General features: G+C 38.6%; 1 protein-coding gene and 1 non-coding gene across 6 annotated transcripts in view; one reads left to right on the top strand and one right to left on the bottom strand.

Annotated features, from left to right (window-relative positions):
- Utrn (utrophin) overlaps positions 1–27,955 on the top strand; it is a 508,059-nt gene that overhangs the window by 104,232 nt on the left and 375,872 nt on the right. For all 5 annotated transcript variants that reach the window (XM_076858171.2, XM_076858170.2, XM_076858169.2 and 2 more), the window contains 7 exons: positions 2,148–2,209; positions 18,427–18,519; positions 19,770–19,847; positions 20,210–20,302; positions 21,859–22,031; positions 24,579–24,694; positions 25,370–25,530. In XM_076858171.2, coding sequence (XP_076714286.2) covers positions 2,148–2,209; positions 18,427–18,519; positions 19,770–19,847; positions 20,210–20,302; positions 21,859–22,031; positions 24,579–24,694; positions 25,370–25,530 — 776 coding nt within the window. The remainder of the gene's footprint in view (positions 1–2,147; positions 2,210–18,426; positions 18,520–19,769; positions 19,848–20,209; positions 20,303–21,858; positions 22,032–24,578; positions 24,695–25,369; positions 25,531–27,955) is intronic.
- On the bottom strand, positions 14,438–14,510 carry Trnav-cac (transfer RNA valine (anticodon CAC)). The gene has a single exon. It is a non-coding gene; the product is annotated as a tRNA-Val (tRNA).

Below are 27,955 nucleotides of genomic sequence, written 5' to 3'. Positions count from 1 at the left end.
AAATTCCTTTCAGTGAGGCCAGCATAGTGCCCTCTACAGGGTGATGTGCAGTAGTCACCTTGTCCACTGATGTGATCTCAGCTTTGTCCCTGTTGGGTATGAAGGCAAAGGCTGGGACATTCAGAGTGTGTCAACAAGGCCTCTGGGTTAATAAATGGCTTATGTGTGGCATTGATCAGATAAGGTGTAAAGGCTGAGATGGGGCTAATGCTGTCTTCATTGTCCTTTCAGCAAGAAGGTCACCCTCTCCGCACCATTGACATCAAGAAGTTTCTTAGAGAGCAGTCTCGTTTTTTGTACTAGTTGCTTTCTTTGTGTCCCGTGGTCCGTCTCCGATTACCTTTATGGATCTATAAAAGGGCACTCTTTTCTGGTGTTGCTGCTCTGTCTATTCCAGGAATGACCTTTTAATTACAAACTCTCCTTGCAGAAGGGAGTCCAGATCAGAGTTATCACAAACTGGATGTGTTAGCTGTCCGTCACTATAATGAAATCCCTGAGGTATTGAACTTATAAGGGGAACAGTTTATTTTGGCTTGCAGTTTTGAAGGTTCCACTCCATGACTGAGTGGACCCATGGCTCTGGGCCTCTGTTATCAGTGCTACGCGGCAATAATAGGGAGTATGTGGCAGCAAAAACTGCCCACTCATGGCCAGGAAGCCAAGAGAGGAAGAGGAGGGAGTGTGGGGAGAATCCCACAATCCCCTTCAAGGGCCCACCTCAAGACCTCAGTACCTCCTACAAAGTCTCACCTCCTAAAAGTTCCAGCACCTCCCAGTAGCACCAACGAAGGCTTTGACACAGGGACCTCTGGGGGACTTTCAACATGCCAACCACAGCACTTTTGGTGAAGTCCTAGGTGAAGTCTAATGATCCCACGTGGGTTGGTGAGAGGGTTCTAGTTCCAGGTAAAAGGCAGCCCCTTTGGAATGGAGGCACAGAGGGCAGAGCACAAGGGCCTTTTCTGTTGTTATTTTGTTCTCATGCCGAGGGAGTGGAACGGGCAGTACATGGACCCAGAGGCACCCAGGGCCTTCTCAGTGTTCCCGGGAGTCCTCAGACAACTTCCAGAACCAGATTATTAACTTGCAACTTTGTAGCTTGAAGCCAGCAATGACTCTCTTGCTGGTTTTAGTTGAACTTTGGAGAATAGTTGAAGAAGGTATAATTGGGAGCAAACACAAGGGTACATGGACATTTGTTTACCTTTCTTATTTACAGTTATCCTACAATAATTACAACAGCAGTGAGCTCAACACCAGCGCTTGTCAAATGGCTTGCCTTATCTTTGCAAATCTTCACAGTACTGGGACAAGCTGGGTAGTGTTCATCCTCATTTTACAGATGAGAACCATGAGATGTTAGGATGACTAACAAGTCACAAGACAGGTGGACTGGCATGTAGCCAGTATGGTCCTGAAGTCCTTTGCTCTTTTTGTTATGCCATGTGACTTCCTGGTATTTAATTTAATCTGTGTACATTTTTAGGGTTCTTTAGCTTTATACAGTCAATTTTATTTTGTTGGGACTTGGAACGAGAATTTGTAATCAAAACCAAAGTTGCTATATATTTTTTAAACTTCTCTGATTTGTCTACTTGCAAAATGTTTGCGTACATCAAAATCCTTATAAGCTTATGTCGGTCTTCTAGAGGAAAATATGTTACAGAATTAACTATAAACTGTTCTCCTTTTTTTCCCCCTATAGGGTGTAGAGCCTGTATGAAAAAGGAGAAGTCTTTGAGGTCTTTAGTTTTTATTTGATAATTTTGATTTGTGTATTGAACATGCAAACATTTTAATCATGCTTGAAATTTTGCTTAAGATGCAACCTAAAGTATTGTGTAGCAGGAAGCAAGGTCTTGATTTTATCACACAAACGTGAATTTAATAGCTGGTGACAGTACACTTGGGCTTGGGGGACACAGCCAGGTCCCTTGGGCGAGGTGCTCACGTGAGCCTCCCTCTGTTGGAGGCGTCCGCAGGCTCCTCTGTGATGAATCAAACCATTCTTCTATAGCTGTCCAGCATTGTGCCTCACCATGCTGTACTCAAGAGCCATTTAAACTTCCCAGGCTGGCAGTGAGCTCATTTAGTGCACTTACCAAGGTACGGATACTTACTTTCTCTCCTTTTCTATCCCACAGATGAACACAATGATGTGCAGAAGAAAACCTTTACCAAATGGATAAATGCTCGATTTTCAAAGGTGAGACTTGCACAAACATTCTGGTGTTTCAGACGCCTCATTCAGATGGAGGAGTTCGGTTGGAAGTCCAGTGGATTTTCCCCATGAAATGTGACCTAGCAGGAATCTCTTGAGTGTGTAGATGCATTTTTTTCTTCCTTTATTCTCTTCTAAAGTCTGTTCAAAGGGGAAATCTGCTCTGAATAGTTTATGAAATGCTCTTTATTTTTACCTGGTGTTCTCCAGATTTCTAAGAAAGTTTGCTGCTTTCAATTCTGTGAATTTTGGGTACATTTAGGAAGAGGATATATAATAGTGGGAAAATCTTGGGTTCATTTAGCTAAAAAAATATGGTGGTTTTATTTTGCCTGGTTAAAATCAGTCTATATTATTTAGGCAGTTTTCTGCCTAAATGGACAAGAATGAACAAATACTAAATACCAGTTGGTCATTATTGTTTGTCTATCCCGTGGGTTCTTTTCTTGTATCCTTCCTCATTTTTTTCTCCCAAAGATCTGTTCTTTCTCAGCATTTCTAACTACTTGGAACATGATCTGGGCTTTGATTAATGTTGTCTTTAGGGGCAGAGAATGAAGTAGTGAGGAATTGGCAATGATCTTTCCAAATTTGTTTCAAATGTGGTTCTCTATTGATTGCAGAAGTTGGGATTTTGTCCACCAAGTCTAAGGTGGGCTGTCTCCAGGTTAAGTCATTGTAGGACTCTGTTTTAGCAAGATGAAAAATAAAGGTTTCTCAGAGAAGCACTAAAGTGGTCTTTTAAATTGTATGAAGCCTATTTCAATTAAGAGTAGTTTTTCAAAATTTTCTGCTTAATACATTTGTAAAGGTCAGGAAAATAAACCTTTATGTTTTTTTGAGGTAAAATAAGGATATTTTAAGGGTAACTGAAGTAGCAGCAGTTTAAAAATTGCATCACATCCCTTGAGCTGTGTGTGTTGGTATGCTCCTGTAGTTCCAGAGTTTGAGGCCAGCCTGGGCAATGGAGGGAGACCCACTTCTTTAAAAAAATTGCTCAACATCCTAGTATTTATGGCTGATTTCTTGATTGTGTGTTTCTTAGGTTTTGCAAGTTTTTTTTTTTTTTTTTTGAGGGATATCTTATCTTGCCTAGGAGAATGTGAGGAATGTGAAAACTGACTTTGATGGATGAATTAAGAGTATAGTGAATGGAATTACAGAGGGGCTCATCTAATCAGTGATTACATGTCTGGGATTATGCCACAGCAGAGGAATATTTTTTATTTTTTTTTTTGGTAAAATTTAGATTCTAAAGACACAAGTAACAGGGATGTTTAGAACTTGACAACATTGAAAATTTTTTTATCTGCACGAGAGTACATTTTGAGCACCTTAGTTTCAGCAATTCAGAGAGCCTGAATCAGAGATTTCCCCCAGTGATCCCCTGAGTGCCCATGTGGGTAGGATTGCTTTTGTACCTATTTTTGAGAATGAAGAAAAGCAGACAGTTCAATCAAACATGGAAGGGTGTGTGTAAGGTGATGTGTATGACAATTGAGAATAAATGATGGAAAAAAACTTTCTCAATGTTTGTGATTAGGCCATTGACACCTTTGGAGATACACACAACACAAACTCCTGTAGTACCACAATGGTTTATTAAATGAACTTGATGTTTAAATCTGTTCATTTGTAATATAGGTGTATTATTTTGTGATATAAATGGAGGCTTTAATCCCATGTGAGTTATTTGTCCCAGGACAGTTATAATTCTTTCCAATTTGTATCATTTTTACTAAATGTTCTAGCTATGGAATCTGACAGAGGAGTAGAAACCTTGTTTAATATGGAGAAAAAGTATCAAGTGGGATGACCTTGAAAGCTTCAGATTATGTCTAGTAAGAAGGCAAAGTCTGGGAGGAATTTATCTAAGAAATTAGGAGGATTTGGATCTACCAAGATGGAGGGCTTGTGACAGTAACACTGAACTTCATCCCCTCTTTTCCTTCCCTCTGGCTGTCTTCAATCCACCACTCAGCCTTCTTCCACACTGGGAACACAGGACAGGGCCTGTCACATTCTAGGCTGGGAGGTTTCCAGGGACTCCATGTGCCTTCATCCTTGCTGAGATATGGAAAGGCTGCATTTTCTCATGGTATCATTAGGTCATCTAGAGGCTGGCAAAAGAAAAAAATTCTGTTGAGGGTACTGAATTTTGTTTCATTTATTTTTTCTTGATATCCTAGGGTACGCTGTGCTTGATTTCCAATTACATTTTTTTTTCCTAGGGTCTGCTCCTTCCCTGCAGTATGTGCCTCTGCGCTGAGAAATCCAGACATGCATCAATGGCATCTTCTGCCATTTAGAAATTTGTTTTAAAACAGACATCTCTGTTGTCTCTGAGAATGTAAGGAATGTGAAAGCCGACTTTTATCATGGGTCACTGACATCTTCAAAACCAAGTAATACAAAATCCAGTAGTACCACAACAGTTTATTAAATGAACTTGAAATATAAATTTGTGCATTTGTAATCTATCTATTATTTTGTAATAATCCAAACAGAAACTGATGGCATTATCTGTCACTTAGAAGTTTGTCTTTTTTTTTTTTTTTTTGGTGCTGGGATTGAACTCAGGGGCACTTGACCACTGAGCCACATCCCTAGCCTATTTTGTATTTTATTTAGCAACTGAGTTGCTTAGTGCCTTGCTTTTGCTGAGGCTGGCTTCGGACTCGCAATCCTCCTGTCTTAGCTTCCCCAGATGCTGGGATCACAGGCGTGTGCCACCATGGCTGGCTAGACATTTCCTTTCTAGTCCTCTCTGCAGCCAAAATCTCAATTAAACACCAAATTTTGTTAATTTCAGCATTTTTTTTTTTTTTTTTGGTACTGGGAGTTGAACCCAGGGACACTTAACCTCTGTGCCATAGCCCCAGCCCTTAAAAAAAAAAAAAAAAATTTAAAGACAGGATCTTTTTTTTTTTCTCTTGCTGATTGGACTTTATTTATTTATTTACTTACTTAATTATTTATTTTATTGATTTAAAAAAATAAATGATAGCAGAATGCATTACAATTGTTATTGCGCATATACATACATCACAGTTTTTCATATCTCTGGTTGTATATAAAGTATGTTGACACCATTTGTGACAGGGTCTTACTGTGTTGCTTAGGCCTTGCCAAGTTGCTGAGGCTGGCTTTGAGCTCTCGATTCTCCTGCCTCTGCCTCTCGAGCCTCTGGGGTTACAGGTGTGCACACCACCATGCCTGGGAACCTCTCTCCATCTTTACTGACACTTCCTTTTCGATGTTGCTATTATCTTCAATAGAAAAATTTATGAATGACTGTAAAATGGGCAAAAATGATTAGTGGTTATCCTGTCTGACTGAGCCATCTGAGTTATCTCTGCCTTTCATTGTTTTTGAACAATGTCACAACTCGGTAGATTGTGGAAAATAGATACGAATGCAGAAGATTCTTATCCATATAATGCAAGGTGGCTGAAATGCAAATGATTATTACCCCTTGGATAGACCAGTTTTTGCATCTTTTGTAAATTTATTTCAGTTTTCCTTTTTTGACTGGGTGCATGTGGTCCTTTGAGTTGTCCTTGAACTGTTGATAACACCTTAGTGGTTTCCTCCTTGATTAATGAGTTAAGTAATGTCTTTGACATAGGCTGATGTTACACTTTTTGGAGAGCTATGACTTGACCTTTTTTGGAAAATTGTCTTCAAATCCTCAGACTACACTGTGATCATCTGCTAACTAGTTCTTCCTTTCCATATTTTACCTTTTCATCCTCCTTTTCTAGTTTAGGCAGAGTAGTTGGAGTGATCTCAAAGAGAAAAGCTAATCACCTCTTTTTCTTCTGCAAGATCTTTCATTGCCTGCTCATTGTTCTTCTTTTAAAAAGAAACTTTGAAAGCTGAATTTGTATATACTTAAGACAATACAGTGTGATGTCTTCATCTTCATTGGCTGTTAATGCCCTAAATACATGCCCGATCTACACCTGACTTCATTTTGCTTTATTCTTGCTCCTTCATGATATGTTCGCACATGATCTGTGCTGCAGCCTAAGGACCAAAGGACCATCCCTGGCCTTTGAGCATGCTTCTTCCTCCAACTTCTCTTTTCCTGGCCAACTCCTGGTCCTTCTTTTTGCCTGAGCTTAAATGTCACTTCCTTAAGGATATCTTTTCTGAGCTCACACACTGGTAGATAATGCTCAGGACTCTCAGAGTGTTATCCTTTGATGCATTTAATAGTTATAATTTAAATAATTGCAGGTTTCTTCCCCCAGAGAGTGGGACTGTTTTGTTTACTGGTATAACTTTTGGTATTTAGTAAATACCCAGTGGGTATTTATCAGCTTAATAAATCAATGTTTATTGACATAAACATACATTTAAAATGTCTAGTAATATATATATATATATATATATATATATATATATGAAAACCACCTGAGGATAGTTGTATTGGAAAGAGGTAGAATTTGTTAAGTAACTGGATTTAATATGTGCCATTCTTTTTCAGTTAGGCATGATTCTTCGCTACCTACTAAATTCACAGTAAAAAAAAAAAAAATGAGGATTAAAGCTTAAAAACTGGATTAGTTCATCCCTTGATAAAAGATTTGAAAAAGGCCTTGAGAATATTGAATAATATATGTCTAACATCATCTTTTGATTTTTAGCAGTATCTGGATACCCATCTGTAGAAATGCAAATCCTCATTAATATGTCGCAGAGTGCATATCACAATGCACTGGAGTGCATTCAAACTCATGATGCTTCAGAGTTTGAATTTCCTGGGAAGTAGTAGAGAATAGAGTAAATTATGGTTTGAGGAGTTTGAAAAGTTATGAAGAACTCAGAAGAAAATTATTATTTAAAGAAGAAAAGAGTTAGGAAATTTAACCCTTATTCGTGGACATGCTGTTCATTTATTTATGGCCTCAAGCTAAATTTTAGCCACATTTTTCAGGTCTTTATTTTTATTCTTTTAGCCATAAAACACACATGGTCATTAATTACCTACTCATATTGCCAAGAAATATTGGGCATTGCTGTGAGGCATATGGGAGATTATAATTACTTAGGAATTCTAAATAAAAATCCTATGAGTGATCCCTAACTTGTGCTAATCCTGGTCTGTGCTACATATTTTAAGACAGAAATGAAGAAAAAAAAATTGGCTCATAAAGCCCACTTGGTACCACTGAATAGCATATAAAACTTGAGTGTTTTGTTCCTCTGATTTCAACAGCCTTTGGTTCATAAGCAGATTGGTGTCCCAAGAGAGGCAGTGAGGGCCTCTTGCTTTGCAGTTGGGAAATTTGTTATGACTTTGAGCCTGGATTTTCTTTGGCCGACTTTCAGAGCTGCTCATCTGGCAGAGATGAGAACATACACATTGCAGAAGCTCTTTTATCAGTTTGGTGAAACGATTTTCAAAAGAGGTTTAACAAACCAAGGTTAGGGAGAGAATATACAAACTTTTTTTTAAAAACCGTGAACTTTTGCTTGAGCAAATTTCTGCCTTTTCTTTTTCTAAGACATAGACGAGCCAAGTTTTCATACCTTACAACCCAAACTTGAAATTTACGTGGACAGAACCTGAGGAAATCTTTGAAGCATTTTTTTTGTGGATTTCAATGTGAAGAGCTATTCAGATTTTTTTGGGGGAGGGGGCAGGACAGTATTATTACTGTCTACTTTTTTCCTGTTGGAAGCTGATGATCACAAAAGCAGGAGTGGAAAAGTCATAGAGGGAGATTTGTGGAGCGTGTGCACTAAAAGTAGCCCCAGACATTTTTTTCCACTCATAGATGTTCATTTTAGCATTGCAAAGGAGACTGTGCAGGCCTCCTTGTGTGATGATAAGTAGCATCTGTTGTAGGTGTTTGAGCATGAACAGGTTCACACTGGGTCTGTCACTGGTTTAGTTTATAAATATGTGCATGGCAGCTCAACTAATTGTTTCAGGAGCTCTGCCCATTCAAGTGGTTCCTTAAAAGAAATTCCAATTTAATAATTTATGTTTATTCACTCTATTCATTAATACCTCTAAGAAGCAAACAGTAAAATACACTCTATATTCTTAAATACAAGCTTCCAGACATTTTAGCAATTATTAAGTAAGCTTTTATGGGTTTGTTTTAATTTCATTTGATTCTTTTAAAATTTGATTTTTGTTTCAAAATTATATTTGCAATATGAATTCATCTGGTTTAACTAAAACAACTTAAATATTGTTTAATATGCTGTATTTTTATGCATATTCAATACTTAATAAATGATTTTGACAGATCCTATTGGTGTTTGTAATTGTGAAAACAAATTTGGTAGTATCTGTTGAGTCAGTCTTTGTAATTGATGATCAATTTTGGGATTTAAAAAAATCTACTTTTTAAATTTTATTTACTTATTCTATATGACAGCAGAGTGCAATTCAATTCATATTATGCAAATAGAGCATAATTTTTCATGTTTCGGGTTGAACACAAAGTATATTCACACCATTTGTGTCTTCATGCGTGTTCTTAGGGTAATGATGTCCATCTCATTCCACCATCTTTCCTACTCCCATGCCCCCTCCCTTCCTCTCCCTCTCTTTTGTCCTGTCTAAAGTTTGTCTGTTCCCCCCATGCTCCCTGACCCATCCCTATTATGAATCAGCATCCTTATATTAGAGAAGTCATTTGGCATTTGGTGTTTTGGGATTGGCTTGCTTCACTTAGCATTATATTCTCCAACTCCATCCATTTACCTGCAAGTTCCGTGACTTAATTCTCTTTTAATGTTGAATAATGTTCCATGGTATATATATACCACATTTTATTTATCCATTCATCTACTGAGGATATCTAGGTTGGATCCACAATTTAGCTATTGTGAATTGTGCTGTTATAAATGCTGATATAGCTGTGTCCCTGTACTATGCTGTTTTTAAATCCTTTGGGTATAAACTTAGGAGTGGGATAGCTGGGTCAAATGGTGGTTCCATTCCCAGTTTTCCAAGGAATCTCCATATTGCTTTCTAGATTGGCTGCACCAATTTGCAGTTCCACCGGCAATGTAGAGTGTGCCCCTTTCCTCACATCCTTGCCAACACTTACTGTTGTTTGTATTTTTTGTATGTGTGTGTTTGTTTTTTGGTACTGGGGATTGAACCCAGGAGCATTCATTCTCCTCTGATGTACATCCCTAGTCTCCTTACCTGGCTTTTTTTTTTTTTTTTTTTTTTTAAATCAGGATCTTTCTCAGTTGCTGAGGCTGGTCTCAAACTTGTGATCCTCCTGCCTCAGATATTGAGTAGCTGGAGTTACATGTGTGTTGGAATTGATCTGCTGAGGGGAAATGACATTTCATCCTTGACCTGGGTGTGGGAGGGAAGAGACACCTACCCTGTGCTTTTCTGTTCAGCCAAATGGCACCACGTGACCTCACTACCTACAGCTTTTAAGGGTGGACCCTGATGGTTCAGGTGCAGTGAGGCCTAAGCAAGAGTGGCAGTGGGAAGGGAAGATTGCTGATGAGGCGGCTTTCTTTGAGAGAAAGGAAGCACTTGCCATCTGTTACACAGAGCAAGAGGACTGGATCCATCTTCAGCTGTACCTGGCCTAGGAAGCCTGTGGCTCAGGCTTGATGATACATAGGTAGTTACCCACACTCTGAAGGGAGTTGAATCTGGGGAAAGCCAACATTGTTAGTTTTGTTGTTATTATCTGTTGGGGAAATAAAAAAAATCCTGCCAACAGTTCTTCATACCAATATAGGATACAGGGAAAGCACAAATTTATTTTTAAGTATGGATATCAAATAGGTATATGCAGGCAGTTAGCAGAATCAAGTCCAGACAGAATTGCACACAAAAACACCGTCAAGTAAAACAAAGCACAATGAACACTTGTTTTCTTGCGAGACAAATGAATGGATGCTCCTAGGGATGGTCTCCTGTCCACCTCTGAGCCACTTCTGTGTTTACCTTGCATTTAAAACTAGATAAAGGGCTTAATTTAGTTCCTGACTAGAATGTTGAGCCTATTATGTTTTGGAGGAGACAGATGCCTGAAGGAGAGGAAAGGGGCAGACCAGCTGCGCCTCCTTTATGAGCTGTATTCCTTACATAGTTTGACTATGGACCTTGTAGGGTATGCATATGGAGTTGGGGCCTGTTCTGCCTGTGGACCTCATTATTTGTTCCTAGAGTGGGTAAGTGGTCCCTGTCTCTACCTTCCAGGTGTCTGGGTCCCACACATGCTTCCTTATCATTTCATTTTTTTAAAATCATGCCTATAGTTAGTTCTCTTTTCAAAATCAAGGTAAAGCTTCTATTACTTGTCTGTATTTATGATTCCCTGAAAGGTATTTTTTGGTTTCAAAGGTGTTTCATACATTCATTTGATTTCAGTGGATACTGTAATCACTTCTTGGTGATTAAGCGGGCACTGGTCTGTGATGGCCTGAGCCACCTGTTTTGCTTGTCTTTCTCTGCCTTCCTTTTCTTTTCTCTCTCCCTACTTCCAAGTGAGCTGACCTTCGAGCTTATGGTTAATTTAGGTGACCGTACATAGTACTTGATGGAGCATTATGAATTTTTAAGAAAGTGAAAAGTTACAGGAACCAAAAAGAGCGCTTATTTGTATTAGTTTTGAGATTAGGAATTTATAAGTTCTGGTTTGAAAATATTGGGAAATAGGGGCTGGGATTGTGGCTCAGTGGTGGAGCACTTGCCTAGCACGCATGAGGCACTGGGTTCAATCCTCAGCACCACATTAAAAAAAACTAAATAAACAAAGGTATTGTGTCCATCTACAATTAAAAAATTAAAAAAATATATTGGGAAATTTTAAATTCTTCCTTTTTGAATTTTTAAATTCACCAATTCCTTGAAAAAAGTAAATGAGAGAAAGAAAGGTGGGGGCGGGGAGGGAGATAAAGAGAGAAGCTATGAAATTTTCAATTTGTTATCAGATACTGGGATATTTTTCTTGGATTGATCAAAAGACTGCAAATATATCATTGTACATTCTCTCTACATTTTGTGTGTGTAAGTGTGCAATATACGTGTGTATGTATGCCACATACATATATGCTTGCATAGACAGAGGATAGTGGGAATACTAGTAATTGCATGGATTGGCTCAAATCTCCTTTTGAGAAAACCTGTCTTTACTCTTCTTCTTATTGTACACAAATAGTTATAACTTGATTATTCATAATAGGTTTAAATATGTCCTGGAACAGATTCTGTCTTGATACTGTATCTGTCACTGTGCACAATTTTGGCAGGACCTAGCTGGTTCCCTAGTCTGCCCATTGTGCTCACCCTGTTGCCTTGGTGCTGTTTGTGTTTACATCTGTTCAGACTCCAAGGGCCTTGAAGGCGAGGTCTGCATCTGTCAGTCTGGCTCCTCCGCCTCAGCACAGTGCTCGGCAGAGCACACGCTGATGGACCTTCCAAATGGAAAACCAAGTCCCATTTTCATCTCGGTTTGTTTATTGTTGGTACAAACAATTTGCATCTCATCCAAATTGTACTTACTAAATATTACTTTCTTATTCAATATTTTACAGATTTTTTTTCCTATTGCTACAACTATTGGGGCTGACAAACTTGACCTACCATGAAAATAATTGTGATTGGGAGTAGCATTGGAGAAGGGGAAGAATAATACAGTGTCAGATCAGAGACAGGGTGTGGCCCAGATCTCACAGGATCTTTTATTTGCAAGTTTGGTAGTATTTTCCCATAACAGGACTCCATTAGGTTAAAGTACAGAGATGATATGATGTGTTCTGCACCTTGAAAGTAGAATCACTCCAGCTCTTAAATGAAAACAAAGAGATCACTTAGGCTGTGCTGGAGTTCAGGCAGGAGAGAATGGTGGTTTGGAGTGAAGTTGAAGCAGTATGATGATGGGAAGGGCCATGCTTATATGTATTTTTGGAGGTAGGAGGACAGGGGTGGGGATGGGTTAGAGGGGAACTGAGTGCAAGGGAAGGAGCTCGGAATGATGCTGTTGATGTTGATCTGAGCAAATATGAAGACTGTGCTGTGGTAGTGGGAAGGGGCCTGTGATTGATCTTGTTGTCTGGTATGTGTATGTGTGTGTGTGTGTGTGTGTGTGTGTGTGTGTGTGTGTCTCCCATCCACAGAGTCCACCAGTTCCCACTGTTGACTCCTGCTATCTTTCCTATATGTGTGGTTCTGCCCTTATGCAATGATTGCTTCTCAGTTGCCCTGTGACCTGGTGTGCCTGGAGACAAGATTCATTTGTCTGGTGTGATGTTCTAGGAAAGTACAAATATAGTACCAGGAGAGTTGACATATAAACTTCTTTTGAAAAAACTGGAAGTTCTGCCAACAGTGAACCTGGGTTCCCACGGGAGCACACATGGTTGGAACTGGGCACTGGCTGCCACCATCAGCCTTCAGGGCTGCTGATTCTCCAGGTGTGATTGGGGAGCATTGGATTCCTGTCACTCAGTGGGTGACAGATCCCTCCCTTCTCCCTTTACATTGCAATGACAGTTTGCTTCTTTGCTCTGACACTCCAACAGTATTAATCTGGACCTTTCTTGTCAAATTGATGTTAGAACTTCTGTTAGGGGAGTGCAAAGAACTGGGCACAGTGGGATGAGAGTTGGGGGCAGCTAAGACTGACACGCCAAGATGGTAGCCATTGTCATTTGGCCTGGTATCGTGTAACCTTGAAAAAAAGTTTTTTTTAAAGCCAAATGCAACCCAAACCTTATCTTTCCTCCAGGTACAAGTTCATTTATATTACTTTGTGTTTATTGGAAAACTATGGAAACTCTGTGGGGACAGAGACTTTAACTTGGCACTTCTAAAGGGCCAAACACAAAGGAGGCATTCACTAAATATTTTTCCTATTGAATTATTAAACTGTATTATTTCTGTCAGAGAAATCTCTGCAAATAATTCTGTACAAAGAGTAAAAAAATCTTAATGAGAGGTTAACTGTTAGGATGAATCCATTTTTATTTTTATTAGAAGATGACTTCTGACATTTCCAGACTTTCTCCTAGAGTAGATCCCATGTTTAGAACCTTAGCACCAAACATGCTTTAAAGTGGTGTATTGAGAACAAAACAAAAAGCAAAACAACTTTCTTTGGATTCATGTCATGCAATATTTGTCTTGTTGCCCTCTTTGAGAAGTTGTCAAATATATCCACCCCAACCCCAGTGATTAAATATTTCCTCCTCTGTATGTCACAGTTGTATGCCCTGATTATTTCAGTGGGAATATAGCATGGATGTTGAGAATGTAGATTTGGAACCAGACTTTATGGTATCAGATCCTGGTTCTGCCTCTCACTTCTGGTTCTGTTTCTCACCTGCTATGTCTTTTTTTGGGGGGTGGGTGGGACTGGGGATTGAACCTGGGGGTGCTTAACCACTGAGCCACCTCCCTGGCCCTTTTAAAATTTTTATTTAGAGACAAGGCCTCACTAAGTTGCTTAGGGCCTAAGTTGCTGAGTCTGGCTGTGAACTTGCCATCCTCCTGCCTCAGCTTCCTGATCTCTTGGGATTACAGGCGTGCGCCACCATGCCTGCCTCACTTTTTATGTCCTTTTATGTCTCATTTTTCCTCACCCATGAGTTGGGGATACTGATGGTATTTACCTTCAAGTACTACTATAAAGAAATAATACATGTAACATATATCTTTATCTCTGTAAATCTTTTAGAACAGATCTGATATACAGAGAGTACTTGCTGCTATTGTCTGTGAGCATTTCACTCTTCTATTGTATGGCCCATCAGTTAAGAGCAGTCTTTACATTTTTAGGTCATTGCAAAGACATATGGAATTTATATGAAGTTCAAATTTTAGTGTTTGTGAAACATAGTAGTTATTCCCTTTGGTTCATTTGTTGTTATACTGCCTGCAGCAGCTTTCACATCGCCACCACAGGGCCAAGCAGTTTGACAGGGGCCACCTGACCAGCTGAGCCTGAATTATGTGCTCTCTTGTGCTGTATGAAGGAGAATTTTTGATCCCTGTGTAGAGCACAGACACTGAATTATCATGCTTATTCAGGTGTCAGTCTCAGGGCTGTTGATGGCACTTGACCTTTGTCATAGGCTGGTCTTTTCCATTCTTCCATGCCCACTCCTAAGTTGTATTTGTCAGGAATATGTAGTATTCTGTGGTATTTGTATTTGTGCATGGTAAGTGTGACTGTATGTTTTGAGTGAATTTGTGTGTGTGTGTGTGTGTGGGGGGGGTGCTGGGGATTGAACCCAGGGCCTTGTGCATGTGAGGCAAGCACTCTACCAACTGAGCTATATCCCCAGCCCTAAGTCTAAGTTCTGGACCACAGTTTCCAATGTGATCCCTGAATGAGCCCAGGCACCTTCCTGCACCCTATTCAGTGGGGAGGTTCACACATTCTGCTGCAGTCTGGCTGGGCACGAATAACCGAGCCGCTGTGGCTCTCAGCACATTCAGTCTCCCCTCATCTACCATCCTGCGGGTGTCATTCTTTGGGAACTGGGTAGCAGTGTATAGCAATAACATCCTCGCTTTTGTTTGGGGAGTGCAGGGAGAAGGGGACACTTGCACAAGACATTTCTTATGAATTACCATCAAATGTTTATTTGAAATTTAGAAACAGAGGAAATGGAGCTCTTGTTATTCACTGTATGGGTGTGCATGTATGTGTGTGTTTAAAGAAGAAAGGGCTTTGGTTGCCCTTGTATGAATGATTCACTTCTACCTGGATTGTGTCTTCCTAATCTTTGTTTCAACAGATTGTTCCTCAAGTAGCCTTTCTTAAACTTATTTCTCAGTAAGAAAATCAATGAACTGGACCAAAAAAAGCGTCCCATTTAGAAAAATTAATGCCACCTCTTAGAAGTCCTACTCTGTTATACCTGTGGATCTTTTAGAAGAACCATGTTGGTTTGCAGCTGTTTTACACCTGGCCCATGGTTAGTGCCTAGAGCACAGGTATGCTGTGTGTGGCAATGTGAATTGGTTTTGAAAAGGATATGTGCCTGCAGACCATCATATTCATGAATTCAGGGGTTGGAAGATCTTTGTCTATGAATTGATAGTAACATGTTCCCATGTTCAGTGCCTGGTTTTATATTTGTACCTAGGATGAAGAAATGCTTATTTTTTTTAAAGTCCTTTCAGTACTTATTGAAGTTTTATGGCCCTTCATAATAGTAAAAATTGCTTAAGTTATACTTGTGGTATAAATGATAATATTGACCATTGATTAGACAACTGTTATCCTAGTTTTTAACAGATAAACGAATAGATGCAGAAGGGCCACGTAACTTGCTTAAAGTTCCACAATGAGTCAAAGGCTTCTTGTGTACAGATATGTTCATTGATGTACATCCATAATTAGTTATAATATGGATAAATATTTGCATTTACTTTTTTTGTACTATGCTGTTTTATATTATTTTGTTTATTTTTTTTTTAAATGGGGTGTGGATTGGAGAGGGTTAATTGCTGCCTGGGTATTCCTTACCTACCCTGGCCATAGTATTTCCTAAGGTCCTAAGACCAGATAACCACATTCTTCTCTCCTGTGCACTTTACCTGTATTCTTATCTCTCTGTTGTGTCTAAGACTTGAAAGGAAACTTAGCTCTTTGACGGCTAACTTGCTGAATTGTGCCATGGACAGGTGGAAGATGAGGTCCACGCCTGCCCTTTGATTTTACTGAGAGCAGGTAGAAAGGCTTCTTTGTTTCAAAAATTTCCCTGTGCTTTGCTTTCTGAAGCACCGCCTCTGGAATGTGACATCCTGTGTGTGCAGACACCATCACTGCCCACCACAGTGGCAGCTTAGAGTAGAAAATCAGCTTTGTTTTAGATACACCCGAGTGACAGTTTATTCTTTACAGATTCTGTGGTAAAAATGTAGCCATACTTTCCCTCTTGTAAAGTATAGGAGCTCGGGGAAAGGCACATGTTGAAAATCATTAGTTGACCAAATATTATTATTATCTAAAAATAGGTAAGGAGCCAGGTGTGGAGCCAGTAATCCTAGGTACTCAGAAAGCTAAGGCAGGAGGATCATGAGTTCATGTCCAGCCTCAGAAACTTAGCAAGACACTATCTCAAAATAAAAAAAATGAAAAAGAAAAGCTGGGGATGTAGCTCAGTGTTAAAACTCCCCTGGGTTCAATCCCCAGTACTACAGCTATTACTACTACTACTACTACTACTACTACTGCTACTAATTAAATACAAATAAGTAAGGAATTGAAAGGGGAGCAGAAAGGGGTCATTCAAAGTTTTAGGAAATTTTAGAATGCTCCACTCTTGCATCTCAAGCTCATAGAACTGATATATATATAAAAGTGAGAAATGAAGAAGATATGATTATTGGTTGTGAAATATCTTGATTACTGGCAGGAAGTAGGATTATTAATTTCTGTGGTGATTTCATATATGAAGAGAATTATTTGCTGTGAGATAATAATACCGCCTTCATTCCACCACACTTTATAGTTTTCAGGACATTTTCACATGGTATTATATTATTTGATCTCTATAGTAACTTGTGGTTTAAAGGAGGTTGAGTAGCTGAGCCAAGGGCACCAGGTAGGTAAGGAACTGCTCCTCACGTTGAGGCTTCCTGACTTTCTGCGTGGCCACGACCCAGTTGTGAACAACTTGTTCTGATACAGGAAGGCATATGTCTGCCAAGCTATAGTGACTGGAGTGGGATTTTCTGGCTTCAGATACTGGAGCATGTGGGAGTTTATGTTACTTATCAGCCAGGGACAAGAGTTCAGGGATTCTATAAACTTTCTCAGCCCCAATACTGAGACTTAGACACAGACCCCAAAGTGCCTTTATCAGTAAAAAATTAATGACCAAAAATACAGACTTGGCACCTAAGAGCTGAAATTGATGACAAAAGACCTGTTTCCATAATGAAGATGGAAAGATGTCCCCTGATGAATGTGAAGAGCAATGACAGAGTCAGGATGCCCAAGTTCTAGGTGGCTCTCTACCACATGCTGGGTGCTTGCTGACATTTTAAAAATTTTTTAAAAATTTGTTTTAATTAGTTATACATGACAGTAGAATGCACTTTGATCCATTGTATATATTGGAGTGTAATTTCTCATTCTTCTCGTTAACGCATTATGTAGAATCCCACTGGTCATATAGTTATTTACATACATAGGGTAATAATTTCTGATTCATTCTACTGTCCTTCCTACCTCCATACCCTCTCCCTTCCCTTCACTACTCTCTTATCTAAAGTAACTTTGTTCTTCCCTAGCCCCTTCCCCATGGTAAATTAGCATCCACATATCAGAGAAAACATTTGACCTTTGGTTTTTGGGATTGGCTAATTTCACTTAGCATGATATTCTTCAGCTCCATTTGTTACCAGCAAATGTCAAAATTTCATTCTTCTTTAAGGTTGAGTAATTCACATATGTGTGTGTGTGTGTGTGTGTGTGTGTGTGATATTACATTCTTTTTATCCATTCATCTGTTGAAGGGCACCTAGGTTGGTTCCATAGTTTAGCTATTAAGAATTGAGCTGTTATAAACATTGATGTGGCTGTGTCCCTGTAGTATGCTGTTTTTAAGTCCTTTGGGTATAGACCAAGGAGTGGGATAGCTGGGTCAAATGGTGGTTCCATTCCAAGTTTTCTGAGGACTTTCCATAATGGTTGCACAAATTCTCATTCCCACCAACAATGTATGAGTGTACCTTTTCCCCTACGTCCTCTCCAACATTTATTGTTGTTTGTATTCTTGATAATTGCCATTCTGACTGGGGTGAGATGAAATCTTAGAGTAGCATTGATTTGCATTTCTCTAATTGATAAAAATATTGAACATTTTTTCATATATTTATTGATTGATTGTATTTCTTCTTCTGTGAAGTGTCTATTCAGTTACTTGCTGACATATTTAATGCTGCCTATTATCATTCTTTTTTCAGGAGCATGGACCATAGTAACAGCCTAATCACAGCTTTATTTGATCCTGTTCTAAGAAATGATGCAATTTGTATCTTTCAGCTTAAAAGGTTCATTATGGAATTTTAAAATTCTGTTTTTATACATGTTTTTTTTCTATACAAGTCAAACTTGAATAGTCTGCAGAGTATCCCAAACTTTTTATTGGGGGAAAAAAATGAAACCACTCATTTGTGTGTAAGCCCTGTATGAGCCATTTCTTGTGGAAATGACTCATATTTTATCTTTTCTTTATTACAGAGTGGAAAACCACCCATCAATGATATGTTCACTGACCTCAAAGATGGAAGGAAGTTATTGGATCTTCTAGAAGGACTCACAGGAACATCACTGGTGAGAGGACCCATCTCTGAGAACGAGACAACAGACTGTCTCTGGTCATTACTGACTCTTGGAGGCCTATTGTGGGCATTTAAAATGTAAAGGCTGCAGAAGAACATTTTAAAAAGCTTTGCTTTGGTAGAGCAGCATTTAGGCGTTGTTGGGGCTCCATTTCCATCAAAGATAAAATTACCTTAAATGTTTAAATCTGCTCAGGTTGGCAGTTACAAAAAAATAATGGATTTGACAAGAGGACATAATATTTTGAATGTTAGAGACAACCACATTAAATTAAAAAAACCCCATATATTTAAAGAAATTGTTGCTAAACACTGTGGCATCTATTTCTCTCCAGGATTTCAGTATCAACTTTGTGTTTGCTTCTTTATCAAATCCAACTCTATTACTTTATGTGTAAGGTTCTGTGTTTTCTCATGGAGATAACACTCTTGAAGAGGATGTATTTTGTGGGTATAAACCTTTTTTTTTGTTGTTGTTGTTATAAATTTTTACACCAGAGGCAGAATTACTGTAAAGGTATAAAGGGATGTGCTCCTGCAAAGATGAATTCTTTTCTTGCCAAAGCATGGATGTGACACTCTCAGTCCCTCCAGGTGGTAGCTAGGCACCTGGTGGAGAGGCAGATCCTTCTCCCGGATAAGATTCCCTGGCCATTGAGGTGGAAGGAAGCTGCTCAGGTTACCTGACCCCAGGTGGGCAAGTGATGCCTTCCAGGTGGACCTCGAACTAGTGCCAGGAAACACGGGCTAGTGCTTGGAATCCCGTTTGCTTTGTGGTTCACACCTGTGCAGAACAGAGGGGACCCTCTTCTCCTGTATCTTTATACATCCAGATCCATTTAGATAAAGGGGGCTTTGTTCTATAGCATGGGTTCCCAAATGTGTCTGCCTGTTAGAATTACCAGGGAAATCTTTTACAGGTTCCAAACCCACACCACATTCCAGAAACCATTAAGTCACAGTCTTTGAGGGAGGGGGAGACACAACCATTAGTAATTTTTGAAGCTTCCCAGGACATTCCAATGTGCAGACAAGTTAGCGAATCGGTATTTTAAGATATTGTTAGTTGGGGAATTTGCATCACATAAACTCCAGTGTCTAGGGTGGTGGCACAGGCTTTGGGGCTCCAAGGATGCCGGATGCAGCTTGCTGAGCTGCTGTTTCACATACATTTGGGTCTTTGTTGGTCAGGCATATGGAGGGATACTGGGTCTTACTTGCTTTTTGTATTTTACTTTCCAGCCAAAGGAACGGGGTTCCACGAGGGTACATGCCTTAAATAACGTCAACAGAGTGCTGCAGGTTTTACATCAGAACAATGTAAGCTTGTAAAGTGACTTCTAGGGTTTGGTTCTTCCATCTGCATTATTTATTGTGAAACCAGCTCCCTGTGCTATGCATTGGTGTCAACTGATTCTTAGAAATGTCTTTTTTTTTTTTTTTTTAAAATTGAAAGTATTGGATCTTTTCTATGAGTGAAGAAACAGTCATGGGCTTTTTCTGGTGGCTTTATTGATCTATCATATAATTAATATACTTTTGAGATGTAGGTTTACCAAATTCTCTAAAATGAGATTTCTTTTATCTCTCATTTATATTGTTGTACAAATGTATTACATTGAAAATCTGGATTTCTATGAAGAAATTGTTGTAAAAGGTATTTTTTTTTTTCATCTTGACAGGTGGAATTAGTGAATATAGGAGGAACTGACATTGTAGATGGAAATCACAAACTGACTTTGGGACTACTTTGGAGCATCATTTTGCACTGGCAGGTGGAGAAATTTCCAATCACTTTTGAATAGAAAATTTTGAAAATGTGTTTTTGTGTATTTGTTTCCTAGGGGTGCCATGACAAAGTACTAATCTGCTGGGTTGGAGCAACAGAAATTCACTGTCTTGCAATTCTGCAGTCTGGGAATATAAGTTCAAGGTCTCTGTAGGGTTGAGTCCTTCTGAGGGTGTTGAGGGAGACTCTGCTTCTTGCTTGTCCCCCAACTTCTGGTGGCAGTTGGTGATCTTTGGTCTTTGTTGGCTTGTGGCAACATAGCTCCAGTCTTCACAGGACATCTTCCCTGTGTGTCTGTGTTCATGTTTCCTGATTTAGTTAAGGACACAGCCATATTGTATTTAAGGCCCACCCTGCCCCAGAACGACCACCCTACCTTAACTGGTCACATATCCAATGACCTTATTTTCAAGTAAGGCCCCGTTCTGAGCTACTGGGGCTTAGGACTTCAACATGGGGAATTTGAGAAGACACAGTTGGACTCATATAGCAGTTTGGAATGGAAGAGGCTGACAAGCTGCTCTGTTTTTCTGGAATAAGAAAAGGGAGTATCTATTTTTCTTATATTGAATGAAACAAATTAACAAAGCTTACAGAAGAGTTGCAAGAATTTAAGATATTTGCAAATATCCTCATTCACATTCCCCAAATGACAACAGTTTCCCTTATTTCTTTTGCTCTTTCTCTCTCTCTGTCTAAATGCTTCTGTGTGTATTTCTAAAAATGTGGCATCCTTCTAAAACCCAGGAACTCTTTTACATAGCCATAATATAATATTAATATAGCAATATAAAAATGTATAATATCAAAAATTTATAGTATCAATATTCATAATTATTACATTATAATACAGTAATTTATCCATCCACATCCATCTTCCCTTCTCTCCATGTATTATTTTGTGTATCAGCAGATATATCATGGAATTTACATAGATTTATAATCTTTTACTACTATTAATCATTTTGATGCTTAAGTTGTCCTACATATGGCTAGTGTGAGCCCCTTAAGTTTGCTCTTGGGTCCTTTTGGTGTTTCCACAACATTTCTTAAAGCACATATACTACTTTAGGATAATAGTATAAAATGTTCACTCTGGAATAAAACTGTCACTGTTATCATTCTTTGATTTTGTAGTCAGTCAAAAGTTCTTCCTTTAAAAAAAAGTTCTTTTCTCATTTTTTAATAGAAAATAAATATTGGGTTTTCTTCGTTCGAAAAGACCTTTGCAAGTGAAGAGTGTAAAATGTGACTTTTATGTTGCTATGACAATAATGCACATTGTAACCAAACAGTACAAGTAGGGTTTTAGATGTAGAAAGTACAGTAATGTATAAAATTAAGGTAAGTAGCATTTGCAAATCCTAGTACCCACAAATAATCCCAGTTGTAGTTCTTTTTCCATTGTTTGAAGGAAAAAATTTGAAATAAGATAAATGCTAATCACCAGATCCATAATGGTAACTTAGAGTCATACTCTTTGTCAGGGACTTGATTGACGTGACTGTGAAGTTACAGGCAGGTGTGGTCTCTCTTAAATAGGTAAAAGATGTCATGAAGGACATCATGTCAGACCTGCAGCAGACGAACAGTGAGAAGATCCTGCTGAGCTGGGTGCGGCAGACCACCAGGCCCTACAGCCAAGTCAACGTCCTCAACTTCACCACCAGCTGGACTGACGGACTTGCTTTCAATGCTGTGCTCCACCGACACAAGTAAGACGTCTCTCAGCTTAGAAGAGGGCTTTCCACACTTGCAGGTCCTCTCTGGCCCTTCTTTGTCCTTGCTCCAAAGCTCCTTCCCCACAATCTCTGCTCTCTTCATTGCACTTGCTCAGCCAGAACATGAAGAAAAGAACTATCATGGAAGAAGACCACCCATGGAATCTCCAAATGCCACAGTGCAATGTTCATGATTTCTCTTACATATTTATAACTTAAAAAATGTAAGATAATTCACATAGTTCAATCCCACTCATTCAGCCTTCAGTAATACATACAAAGAATTGTGTTCATTTCTATTATTATAGCAAAAGTAAAACTATGTATTCAATGTAATCCCAATTAAAAATAACCACATAATTTTTCTCATGAAACTTGTAAAAAGATTCTAATTTGTCTACAAAAGTACAAAGGTTCCAGAGTAATCCGGAGTACACTGGAGAAGAACCAGGCTGCAATATTTCCCCAAAGAAATCAAAACTATGAAGCTGTATTATTTAAGATTATGCAGTGCTATAAGTAAATAAAGTAACATAATAGATAGAACCATATGAAATTGCCAATACTTGACTGTTTTTGATGTATAAAAAATGGTGGCCATATGATTCATCCTAACCAAATAAAGAGCTCAGAAATTGCTCCATTACTTAGGAAAAACTGATAAAAATTTGAACTGATATTGCACATTAATAGATGGTATGGGACAGTTGGTAATCCATAAGTAAATAAATGCATTGGGTTCTTATCTCCCCATACCCCCACCCCCAAATAAATTCTGCATGGATCAAGGATTTAAATGCCAAAGGCAAAATTTGTTATGTTTTATTGCTATTGTAAATTATTCATTTTCTTGTTTCATTTTTCTGCAATGTTCTTGGCTGGTATATAAAAATGCAATAGACTTTTTTACATTTTATATCTGGAAACTTATTAAATTCTTCTGAATTTTAGTAAGTTTGTCTCTATGGCCTGTGGGAGATTTTTTCCCCTGTTTTTCTGTTTTGGGTGGGGTGGGATGGGTGGAGGCTAGTGGTGGTGGTGGTTAGAATGTCCTTGAATTAGGATTGTTTTCTTCTCTTTTTTTCTGTTCCTCCTGGTGCCTTGTACTTTAGTGCAGTATTGATTCAGTGATAGTGAGCAGAATGTTTTGTTCCTGGTAACAAAGGCATTGCTTTTCATGTTGTACCATACGAATGGGGTCTGCTGTAGCTTTTTTTTGCTACACTGTCTTTTTTTTTTTTTTTTTTTTTAATGAAGTTAAAGCCTTCCTCCTCCATATTCTGCCACTCCTCCTGTATCAGCTTAAGGAGGCTGTTCTCTGATCCTTGCTGGCTTAGAGCTTTTATCAGGAAAAAGTATTGCATTTAGTCATGACTTTTCTCATCTATTAATTGATTCAGCAAGTACATGAGGAGTGCCTGCTGTGTGCCAGACACAGGTGTCAAGCAGAGAACCAAATGGGCAAAAATCCTAGTCCACTTGGAGTTGACCTTCCAACAGAGGAAGGGAGACAGACTTTTAAAAATGAGAATATAAATTGTACCTAGAAATCTTAAACATACTGAAGAGCAACACATTAAGCAAGAGGGTAGGAGGCACCTGGTCTGTGGGAGGGTAGGGTCTGTCGGGGGCTGAGTGGTGGGAATGGGCACAAGAAGTCAGGGGGGAGCTTGGGGAGAGGAGGGTAGGGGATCAAGTCCCAGAAGGCCTGTGGGTCAAAGATTTAAGAGCACAGAGAAAATGATCACTTTTGGGGTATGTCAATGTGACAGTATTGTCCAAGTTGTGAGATTAAAGGAAAATCAAATAGCAATGAAATGTTAACAACCTAGAGGGGACAGTTGGAGGGCACGCCTCTCAGGGCCTATGGTTTAGAAATGCCACGTGAACTGATTAGAGCTGGATTTTCTATTTGGCTGATCTTGGTCTTTTAATTGAAGAATTTTTTTGTCCATTAACTTTGTGGTAACTGATACACTTAAGTTCATTGTTGTCACTCAGTTTGGACTTTTTAATTTTTTTACCTTTTCTTTTTTGTTTACTTTTTTTTTTTATATTGATAGGTTTCCCCAAACTCTTTTTCTTTTCTTTTACTATTTGTGAAATACTATATAATTGAATCTCTTAGTGGTTACCCCAGAAACCTTTTTTTTAAAAGATTTTTTTTTAGTTTTAGATGGACATAATACCTTTATTTTATTTTTATGTGGTGCTGAGGATCAAACCTAATGCCTCACACATGCTAGGCAAGTGCCCTACTACTGAGCTATAACCACAGCCCTTACCCAGAAATCTTAACTGGCATATTTAATACAAAAGCCTTAGAATGTGTTATCTGTTATTTTTATATTTGTAATTTACTTTCAAATATTTTCTATTTGATAAACCATTGGGATATAAAATATTTAATTCTTAAAAAAAAACCTCACAACTTAAAAAAATCTAAAATCTAAAACTGAAACGTAATTAGATTGTAACAATGCCTATTTTGTTTCCACAATATTTTATCTTCATTGAATTTTATTTGCATGGTGATTTCAGGCCGGATCTCTTCAGCTGGGATAGAGTTGTCAAAATGTCCCCAATTGAGAGACTGGAACATGCCTTCAGCAAGGCTCAGACTTATTTGGGAATTGAAAAGCTGTTAGATCCTGAAGGTATTGTTCAGTATTTACTTTGAACCTTGATTTTGCTTTATAACATTGAATGCTTGAAAAGCAATATTTTTTCCTCTTTAGGCTGATTTATGAGAATTGAAGAATCTTTTTCTTTTTGAAGTATAGCTATAAGCCACTTATTGCAGATGAATTATTAGTACTTTTGTATTTAGCAATTTGTGAAATTGTTTAGGCAGAAAGTATTTCATTGGATAATAGCTAATCTATTATATCCACTAAGATTTTAAGTTTTAGAGAATTTTAAGTTTTAGAAAGATATATTAATTAAATGAGCAATTCAGTAATTTATGAAAGTAGATTTTTAGTTATAAATGTTGTAGGGTTGAATTTTAAACTTACTTTCATAGACTGAATGACGTCTATATCATTATTTTAAGTGATAACATGTAGTAAGTTACCTTTGTGCATTCTGAGGAAGATTGTAGAGAAGATTTTTTAAGGAATGGGATACCAAATAAAAAAATAAGTAATCTTCTTTGCCTTTGTCTCATGTATTGTAACAAAACCACAACTTACTGAAACATGGTATTGAGAAGATTATAGATAAAGTATTGTTTATGGGTACTAGGGATAGTTATTTTATACCTAGTATTGAGCAGCTCACGAATTTTGGACATCTAATTTAGGCTGGTTCTTTTTTTCTTCCACTTTTAGATGTTGCTGTTCAGCTTCCTGACAAGAAATCCATAATTATGTATTTAACATCTTTGTTTGAGGTGCTACCTCAGCAAGTCACAATCGATGCCATCCGAGAGGTTGAGACACTCCCAAGGAAATACAAGAAAGAATGTGAAGAGGAAGAAATTCAGTTACAGGTACCAGAACCTTTTTGTTAAAGTGTTGGACTTGTCACATTTGTTTCCTCACAGGTGCCAGATAATGACATCTCAGAGGGTGTTTTCTTGACTGAGAACATCTTGGTTCTTATAGGCAGGGCCTCACACTTGCTAGGCGGTCGCTCTACTGCTGAGCCTCAACTCCAGCCCTATCTTTTGGTTTTAGACTAACTAATCTGAACTTATCAGATGAGAGGCTCTCCAGAGTTGGATCAGATCTTGGAAGTCACTTGGTCAAACATTTTAGCAACTAAGCAACAGAAGAGATACACATGGGTTTCACAATTATAAGAAATTCATTGTGGAGAGGCAGAAAGTTTGGGCTCTGGTGTCTAAATTTCATTCTCTTGCTACTTGCTTTGGGTCAGTTATTTAACCTCTCAATGGATGTGTTTGAAACTAGCTGCTTGACAATGTATTGAAAGTGTCCAAAATGATATTGCTAAGCATTTGACAAGCATAAACTATCATTATTATAATTTTTCCTCTCAGTTTGTTTTGGCATTTGTATTCTACAACTTCCTTGTTAAAAAATGTTAACTGAATTTCCATGTTAGGATGGTAATCATGAGGTGACCTAGCATTTCCTACCCCTGCCCCAACTCCTACGGTTCAGAAAACTTACTTATTTATTTTACATTTTATTTGGATAGTATGTACTAATACTTTATATTTTTCTCTATTTCAAACTAGCATGGTTTTTAGAAACAGAAAAAAACTGATTGGGGAAAAGAGAAGAGATGTGGATGTGAGGAAAAGTTCTTAACATCTTATGACTGTCTGTGTTTGTCTCTTGTGGATTGTTCATAATGTACCTTTTGAGGTGACTCTGATAATCTGGATTTGCCTCTTGGTTTTGCAATTATCTCTTTATTGGACCAGGATTCTTCTTCTTCTTCTTTTTTTTTTCTTTAAGAGGATATTTTAATTATTATAATTCACGCCATTCTTTTTGTTTGTTTTTTGGTACTGGTGATTGAACCCAGAGGATCTTAATGAGCCCACATCCCCAGCCCTTTTAAATATTTTATTTAGAGACTGGATCACACTAATTTGCTTAGGGCCTCGCTTTTGCTGAGGCTGGCTTTGAACTTGCAATCCTCCTGCCTCTGCCTCCCGAACTGCTGGGATTACAGGTGTAATCACACTTGGTGCCATTCTGTCTTAAAAGGGAAGGGGACTGTCTTTGCCTTTATGATGTGTATGTAAAATAATTACGTATATTTAGGTTTGGGGTTGGCACTATGAGAACTGCACCAACCATTTACTGTTTGCCGACAAGCTGGTGTATTAACACGAAACTCCTTATTTATATGCTTTCTTTAGTGTCAGACGTTGAATGGCAAGAAGAAATGAAGTGTGGTGAAGTTTTAATCCTCTGCTCTTTGACATAGCTTGCCTTCTGCTACTCTCCAGCATGTGCTAATGGTCGCTGTTCTCCCAGCTCTGGCCTTTGTACACACATGTGCTGTGTCGCAGTAGGTGATCAGCAAATGATTTCTGTGCTTCTTCCCAGCTGTCTGCCCGTTGAACGTCTCCTCATGTGTTTTAACTGATACCTTTTGGACGTGTGTGTGTGTAGATACACCTTCCATCTCATAGGTGCTGGTTCCTATCCATGTGGCTTCTGGCTGGTCACTAACTTTCCCAGTTCTTCTATAGCCTTATTATAGTATAGAGATTTGGTCCCACATGATCCTTAGAGTTATTTCAGCTCTATGCATTCAGGATTTTAGGTCTAGATCTTCACTCATTTCTCTTTTCCTATCTTTGGCACCATCCACCCCTTCCTCGTTCAGCTCAGAGCTTACTGGTCCATTCCCCGCCTCCCTAGCTGGTCTGTTAACTCCAATATTCAGTTTACTGTTTTTTTTTTTTTTTTTTTTTTTTTAATTCTTCCTCCAAGATATCTTCTGTGAGTTTTCCTTCTTTTTGTTAAAGAAAGACTAAAGACCTTTCTTCCCATGTGGTTTGTCTGATGCGGCCTCTCTTCACACCTTATTTCTAGTGGACCTTCGCTCTTCTTCCCCAGCACTTTGCCATGTGCAAAACAAACCTCCACCCACTATCCCCCAGCAAGCTGGCCACTTCTCCATAGTCTAAGTGGAACCTTTAGAGAGCGATCTTCTCTGATTAACTTACCAAAATCCAACTATATTCTCCTTTTCTCTATTTCTTGCTATCACAGTAATTTTTGTAAACTCTGTTAAGAATTTTAAACTGTATTTTAGGAGCACTGAGAAAGCAGTGAAAGACTTTAGGCAGGGAGTCTTTTGGATGTGATGCATTTTCTAAAGACCTTCTGCTGTGTGAGGAGTGGTTTGTGGAGGTAGGAGTCTAAGTGGCAAATGGGAGCACGCTGTCTTAGTCCTGCGGAGAGATGTAGGTAGTTATGGAGATGGAA

The sequence above is a fragment of the Callospermophilus lateralis genome, chromosome 6, assembly GCF_048772815.1.
Source record: "Callospermophilus lateralis isolate mCalLat2 chromosome 6, mCalLat2.hap1, whole genome shotgun sequence".
NCBI lineage: Eukaryota > Metazoa > Chordata > Mammalia > Rodentia > Sciuridae > Callospermophilus > Callospermophilus lateralis.
This window is presented reverse-complemented; position numbering and strand designations above follow the sequence as displayed.